This window comes from Octopus bimaculoides, chromosome 22 (assembly GCF_001194135.2).
Source record: "Octopus bimaculoides isolate UCB-OBI-ISO-001 chromosome 22, ASM119413v2, whole genome shotgun sequence".
Taxonomy (NCBI): Eukaryota; Metazoa; Mollusca; class Cephalopoda; order Octopoda; family Octopodidae; genus Octopus; species Octopus bimaculoides.
Genome location: NC_069002.1, coordinates 16,376,914 through 16,385,174, shown reverse-complemented (window position 1 = coordinate 16,385,174; position 8,261 = coordinate 16,376,914). Strand labels below are relative to the sequence as shown.

Below are 8,261 nucleotides of genomic sequence, written 5' to 3'. Positions count from 1 at the left end.
CACTGGCAACGATCTCGCTCGAAAACCCTACAAGGCCAGTCAGGCGGTACTGGCAATGGTCACGCTCAGGATGGTACATCTTATGTGCCACCCGCACAAGAGCCAGTCCAGGGGCACTGGCAACGATCTCACTTGGCTTGCCGGGTCTTCTCACGCACAGCACATTTCCAAAGGTCTTAGAAACAGGCTTCTTTCAGTTTCCGTCTACCAAATCCACTCACAAGGCTTTGGTCGGCCCTAGGCTATAGTAGAAGACACTTGCCCAAGGTGTCACGCAGTGTGACTGAACCCAGAACCATGTGGTTGGTAAGCAAGCTACTTACCACACAGCCACTCCTGTGCCATTATATATCTTTTATCTTCTTTTTTTTATCTTTTACTTGTTTCAGTCATTTGACAGTGGCTATGCTGGGGCACTGCCTTGAATTTTCAGTTGAATGAATTGACCTTAGTACTTCATACACACACACACACACACATACATATGTATATATGACAGGCTTCTTTCAGTTTCTGTCACAAGGCTTTGGTCAGCCTGAGGCTATTATACAAGACACTTACCCAAGGTGCCACGCAGTGGGACTGAACCCAGAAGCATGTGGATGGGAAGCAAGCTTCTTACCACAGCCACACCTGCACACACACACACACACACACACACAAGTAAGTGTGTGTGAGTATGTGTGTTACTGTTTCGCTGCCTTGACATCATATAATAGTTGTAAATGAGTGTCACTGCCATACAAGCAGAGTCCTTTGTTTCTAATATACTGCAAAAATATGTCTGACCATAAGGAGACATTACCTGACTTGAAAACAAATGGAAGTTGACAACAGGAATGGCATCTGGCTGTAGAAAAACCTATCTCAGCAAATTATGTTGCATACTGGGGTCGATCTAATCGACTGGCCCCCTCCCCATAAAATTTCGGGCCTTGTACCTAGAGTAGAAAAAAATATTTTATACTGTAGACGTTTCTAGCAGTTTGATTGGTTAAGTTATAAAGTTTTTAATTCTATCATTAACATTTCTAGATGTTTACCGTCTCATCTGCAGGATGAAGGGGCACCGGGATCTGGGATTTGAACTCGTCGTGCAGACGACATAATAAACGTCGATAAATGCATTTCAGGAATCTGTTTTGAATAAAATGCCAGAAATTCGGATGAAAATAAGAAAATGAAAACTTGATAAAAAGATAACAGAGAAAACAGTCGTGTTTTCTGTTCGCAATACGGTACATAGTTTGTATATACATGTATGTGCTTTAAATTTATATATGTTGCTATCAATATAACGATACCGCAAATAACAATTTTCAATTTGGATAGTTAACGAAGATGAAACTAAGAAACAATGACGAATGTGTAAAGATAATTTGGCCACCGGGAATGGCCGAAACGAATCGGAAAATACTTAAGGCAGTGTAGAGGAATATTATTATGTTTACATTTATTAAAAAGAGATAATAAATCGTCAAAATATAAAATTAGCTAACGTCTATACACCCACAGACAACTCACATTACGTATACATTATACATATATGCACACACTCATAGACGAAAGACAAGAAAGCTTGAAAAGTTGCAATGAGCAATAGAAAATGTGACAATGACGAAAATGATTATCACAACAATGATAACGATAGCATCGTGTTACTGATCGTGTGTACACAGGACAGACGCACACGAGCACTGGTAATATAAGAAGTGCAATTGTTTAAGTCAGACAAGGCGAGGGGCACTTCAACACAGACTAGGAGCAGGTGTTTTCTGCATCTAAGTTAAGCAGTTCACTAATTTTTTGCAACACAGGCAAGCCAACAGATATAAGTACGTACACACACACACACACACACATGCCAACCGATTTTAAGTACACACAATGAAACATTTACTGGCCAATATGAGTACCTTTACGCGGTCATTCGATCTGCTAGACATAGCAACCAGGTTTTCTTCAAAGCACACCTAACGTACTTTAAGAGAACGGATGTGGTCCACATTGGTTGTCTTACGGTACAGTCAAGGCTGGAATGTCTATTATAACAGGCTTCACCTGGGGTAGACCTTACAAGCTAAAAGGAGGAGCTACTATGTGGTCATTTGAGCGGCTGGAAATAGCAACCATATCTAACTCAAATCATACTCTACCGCCGTTAGAAAAAATAAAGAGACACATGTAAATGGGATGATCACGACTGGGTTATCTCTGCTCGTAAGTTTAACCGATAAGAGTAAACAACAGCAACAACAAACATAAGACACACAAACGAGGGTGTCGTTGCGTGGTCGTTTGACCTGCTAGAAATAGTAGACAAATCTTCATATCACATCCGCCAGCCTTAAAACAAAACAAAAAAAAAGTTAGACAATGAAGTGATGACTACAAAAATATCTAACTACCACGAGACTGGAATGGCTTTGGTCAGTACTGGCCGTGGGTTAAACACTACCTTCGTATACTGAAGTGTTTGAAAATATAACAAGTTTGTGTTGGGCAAATAAAATCGGTTAGAAGTTTGACATCAAACAACCAGCCCCAATTAAACAGACACCCCAAGTACCAAATAGCATCCTACGTGACCCACCCCTTTTAATAAAATTAAGGTTAGGATACAATTAAACGTACGTACATACATAGCTTTTTCTTTCACTTGTTTCAGTTATAAGATAACGGCTAAACTGGTGCTCCGCCTTGAAGAATTTTAATCGAACGAATCGACACAAGAAGTACATTTTTAAAGTCTGATACTTATTCTGTCGATCAGTTTTGCCAAACTGTTAGATTACGGGGACGTAAACACACCAACACCGATTGTCAAGCGGTGGTGGGGGACAAACATCGACACAAAGACACCCACAGCCCCACGACGGGCTTCTTTCAGTTTCCCTCTATCAAATCCACTCGCAAAGCTTTGGGCAGCCTAGGGCTACAGTAGAAGACATATATATTACTAAAAATTAAGAGTTAATTGTAAATTATATATGCTTCCGTTAAATTTTTAATCCTGTTATTTTAGGAAAGTCGCAACACGGGAGATGAAAACTGATCTAAAATATTATCAAAAGCCATTATCTAGCCATCACCATCACATCTTATTTTCAGACAATACATTCAGAACTATTATTCAAATTGCATCCTACTTTTCTATTAGGTCGTTCACCTGATATGAAAGGAGTTTGGTTGTTCTTTCAGAAAGGTCAACTGACCGCTTACAGGCTCCTGACTTCTTTAATAATTGAAAGGGAGCGGCGAAGGACAGGCAATAACAGAGCAATTTTTTCCCAATATAGAAATGTGCGTTTGTGTGAGTATATGATAATATGACATATCTTACAAAAAGGTGCCCCACCCCCGAATTTGCTACCTTACAATTTTCTGAAATCTTTTTTTTTTTTTTTTTTTTTTTTAAGGAACTTTGCAGAAATACGTAATCGAAGGAACAAATTATAATAATGTTGATGGAAATGATAAAATAAATTTTACTTCAGACAATCTTCCTTTTTTTTTTTCCCCCTCTCACATTTTTTTACCAACAATTTCCCGCACTTTCTACTTTTTCAGATTTCTATGCCTAAGACATCGACATTACATAATCAACCTCTTGGAAAACGTAGATCTGCAAAATTTCATTTTAAAAAAGGCACTTTCGGGAAAGTTATGCGAAAACAACGAGGCGGGGCATTAAAGTGTAGTTATATCTTAGCACTTAATGTATTTACGGTGTTTAATTTAGTAATAGCTGTGGGCATGGGGAAAAGTAATTGAATCTAATAATACATGGAAAGTTCAACGACTGTGAAGAAGAAATGGATGATGTTGGAAGCCGGAATAAAAGAAGAACGAAAGTAGAAAGTTGGAAATCTCTCTAAAGAGATTTTTAAATCACGAGTAAAAAGAGGAGGCGGAGAGAAGAACAAGATTTCTGAAGTGGTTCAGATTTACATTTTATATAACAATGGCTAGATTACAGATACATAAGGCAGATGTTGGACAGACATTACTGTGGTTGTAAACAGAAACCCAAGACAAAAGAAATTGCAGCCAACTTACTGAGTGTGTAAGACATCGCCGCTGATTGCTGTGCAGACAAATGGGGGAGATATTTCCGTCAACGCCCGCTTATTCCCGGAACTGCTTTCGGTTTCCTAGACATACATTAGAAATAAATGCATCATATGTGTGTATATATGTATATAACTATATAATATATATAAATATTTATTTATATGGTTGTATAAATTCATTTATTTGTGTATGTTTGTGTGTGTGTGTGTGCGTGCGTGCGTGTGTATATATGATGGGGGTGCAACATTTCCGTTAGTTGTCGGCAAATTCCGCAAGCCACACCTGCTGCAAACAAAAAGGCCGGCTTTACAACGATATATGATTTATTTCTATGAAAGCACATTACGGATATAAAATTTGTTGACATTCTGGCGAATAAAGGATGTGAACTGTTTTAAACATTTGGAAATTTTCATGTCGTATGTATGTCTGTTGTCATTATTCAGTTTATTTCAATATTTTTTGCCAATAGAGAAAGAACCGGTTTCTAACCTAGATCCAAGGCTCCTTCATTGGCATTTCAACATCAACAGCAGGGTATTTTTGTATGTATGTATGTGCAGATTTGTATGTTTTATGTCTGTATTCTTATGCATATAGTTGCATATCTAGACATACTTATATATATATATTTAAATGAGAAACTTCTGGAAAGTTTTACAAATTTTTACAGTTCCAGTGATGGATTGGATCTGTAGTCTTCAAATTAGCTTTTTCCTTTCTGGTTTTGAGAAGCCTAATTTCTCAAGATTGGCATTTAGGCAGTGTGTTATATATCCAAGGGCCCAATAATTACAGGTATAAACCTGAACTTGTAATCTGGATAGAGTAACTGTAGATTGCTCAATAGTTCAGCGTAAGTATTCGCTTTTTCACTGATCTTCAGCTTTATGTTAACATCCACTGGGCAGCTAATTTCCAGAACTGTACACAGTTTCTCTTCTCTATCCCAAATCATTATATCAGGCCTGTTGTGCTTACATTTTATTGAGGTCTTCACTGGGACATTCCACTAGTATTCCTTTTTATTATGAGTGGCTATGGCTTCTACCATATTGTGAGTTCTTATTTCTTTGTCTATCTTAGCTACAACATCATGTCTCATCGGTAGATAATACCGTGATGACATTTTTGGACAACTGCCTCTGATGTGGGTGATATCTTCAGTGTGAACTCCACAAAGTCTGCATTGGTTGTCATATTTCACGGCTTTTCCTGCATCTCTGTCCCTTTTGTGCATCAGGTACTTGGTTGATATTTCCTGTTCCTGGATTGCAAACGCATACTCTTCAAAGTGGGAGGTAGTAATCCAGCTATTGGTCCATGATAGACTGCTTTGATGATCAATGTTACTATCATCATGGAGCTTTCTACTAACATATCCATGCAGAGTCTTCTGCTGATATAGGTTCCTCCTTTCATCTGATGATATGATGCGGTAGAGTTGTGTGGCTTCTTTGGGCATGTATTCTAGGTTATCAGACAAAGAATGTTGCTCAAAGAGCTGCCTTCCAAGTCTTATGATATTATCAGCCCCATGTGTGCAAGATTGGTGGTTAAAAGATATTGCCAAAGGGATATGATGCCTCTGCCATCCAATCAAGCAGCCCAAATGTTGGTATGAGTACTGGCACTGCAGACACATTGTGGGCCACTGTTTTATTGAATGCAGAGATTTCTGAGGTCCAAAATTTCTTTATTCGGCTGTAATATTCTTTAGTGACATGTGTTTTGTTACAGGTGCCATTGTAAAATATATTTTCATCCACCCCTAGATACCTGTAACATTTCTCGTCAGATACAGGGGAAACAGTCAAATCATTGATGGAGATGTTACTAGTCTGGTTTATAGTTTCCCCCCTTTACACAATCATATCGCAACATTTATCCTGACCAAACTCCTACATCCTTTCAGAATGTTGTAACTAGGTCAAGGCTCTTTTTCATCTCATGCATATTCTTTGCATAAAGTTTTAAGTCATCCACAAAGAAACAGTATGTGATTTTGGTATTTCTGTTTCCTTGTGAACCAGCGAGATATCCTTCAGACTTCCTTAACACAAATGACAAGGGCTTTACAGAAAGTATAAACAACATCACAGAGAGGCTATCTCTTTGGAATATGCCTTTGTGATACTGTATTCTATCATTGATAATACAGTCACTCTTTGTATTTAATTTCAAGATGGTGCCCCATGATAAAGTCAGGTCAGCTATAGTTTTGACTATTCTCACTGGAACTTTAGCAAATTGAAGGGCTCCTTGCATCCATGAGTGGGGAACAGAGTCAAAGGCTTTCTTGTAGTCCAGCCACATTGAAACTAGGTTCCTCCTATACTCTTGCAACTCTGACATCACAGTTTTGTTGATTAACAATTGCTCAGCACATCCCCAGACTCCCTTCTTCCCAGCTGCTTGTTCTGTTGTGATAATGTTATTGGTTTCATAATGGTTTTGGAGGAAGAAGTTTAAATATGCTGTACAAATCTTATACATTAAGTTCTGGCACACAATTGGCTGGTAGTTTTTTTGCCGTGTGGGTGGTTCTGCATTTGGGGATCAATTTTGTCTCTGCCAGAGCTAACTAGTGTGGTATGCTACTGTTCCCAATGAGAGCTGAGCTTGCTAGTTCAAATAGATAAGATATGGTCAGTAGAATGGTAGCTTCTTGTACCAATATCCAACAATCAAGTCTCTACCAGGTGCTTTTCCATCCGGGAGTTTCTGGATCGCAGTTGTATGTATGTATGAGACTGTGATGGTGTCCAGCATGCTAGAAGACCACTGGGAGTGACGTACCCCTTCAGCTTCTGTTGAAACATGTCTCTAGGAGAAGGTTACTCTGATATAAAACCAGATATGCAGGGAATGCTATTGGACATTTTGGGGATCTTTGGTTTGTGCCAAAAATCATGGCGCTCCCACATCCCTGAACCTGCGATTCATATTGGCACCAAACATCTCGCTCTGGTTTGTCTCTGGATAATGTCAATAAAGTGGAGAGGGTCTATGAGGTGTTGTGCAAGCCTTATTGGATCTAAAACTCTGCACAGACATTGCTGGCCTCTGCTTAATATGTGCTGCTTCCCACCCCCATATATATTTATTTTATTTTCAGTATATGTATCTTAATTTTTAATATATATTTTCATTCTTTTATTCTTTTATTTGTTTCAGTCAACTGACTGCAGCCATGCTGGAGCACTACCTTTAGTCGAACAAATCGACCCCAGGACTGATTCTTTGTAAGTCTAGTACTCAATCTATTGGTCTCTTTTACCGAACTGCTAAGTTACGGGGACGTAAATGCACCAACATCAATAGATGAGGTAATGACATCAATAAGTAAATTGAATCTTGGTAGGGCACCTGTAAGGGATGGAATTTATGCTGAGGTTTTGCGATTTGGTGGTGATTACATCATACAGTCCCTTCATGAACTTATTACTGCAGTCTGGAGGGATGGTGCAATGCTTAAGGACTGGAAGGATGCAATTATTCTTCCTTTCTATAAAGGAAAAGGGGTATTGCTCTACTATCAGCTGCTGGCAAGGTTCTGGCAAATATTCTTACCCACCTTAATGGGTGTCTCATAAATGATGTCCTATCTGAATCTCAACGTGGCTTCTGATCTGGTAGAGGGACAATGAATATGATTTTCACAGCAAGACTGATGCAGGAGAAGTGCTATGAGCAGAATATGGATCTTGTCCAGATATTCATTTATGTTTAACCAAGGCCTTTGATACCGTGAATAGGGTATAAGTTAGTGCTAGGGTGCACAATGTTCTTAAGGTCAGCAATGATCTTCCTTGGTCAATAGTGGATGGCCATCATGTATGTATGTATGTATTTTTTTTTCATCATGTTGACCCGTATCCCTACACATTTTTTCTCTCTCTGTTTTTTTTTCTTTTTCTTTCTCTCTCCATTTTTTTGCCTTTCAATCCTTTCTGTCGAAGAGCATAGGCTCGAAACATCAAAGGCTTTCCCATTCTTCCCAAGTGTCAAAACTAATACACCTCGTTGTTCCCTCACTTGTCTTTGTCTTTTGTTTTCTGTAAATTGGAACTGTTGTTTTTACTTGTTTTAGTCATTTGACTGCAGTCACACACACACACTCACACACACACACACACACACACACACACACACACACACACACACACACACACACACACACACAC

General features: G+C 38.8%; 1 protein-coding gene across 1 annotated transcript in view; it reads right to left on the bottom strand.

Moving 5' to 3' along the window:
* Positions 1 to 4,240, bottom strand: part of LOC106872176 (actin-interacting protein 1) — a 51,917-nt gene extending 47,677 nt beyond the window's left edge. The window contains exon 1 of the mRNA XM_052975649.1: positions 4,060 to 4,240. Within this exon, the coding sequence (XP_052831609.1) occupies positions 4,060 to 4,075 (16 nt within the window). The 5' untranslated portion in view covers positions 4,076 to 4,240. The remainder of the gene's footprint in view (positions 1 to 4,059) is intronic.
* Between the last annotated feature and the right edge of the window lie 4,021 nt (positions 4,241 to 8,261).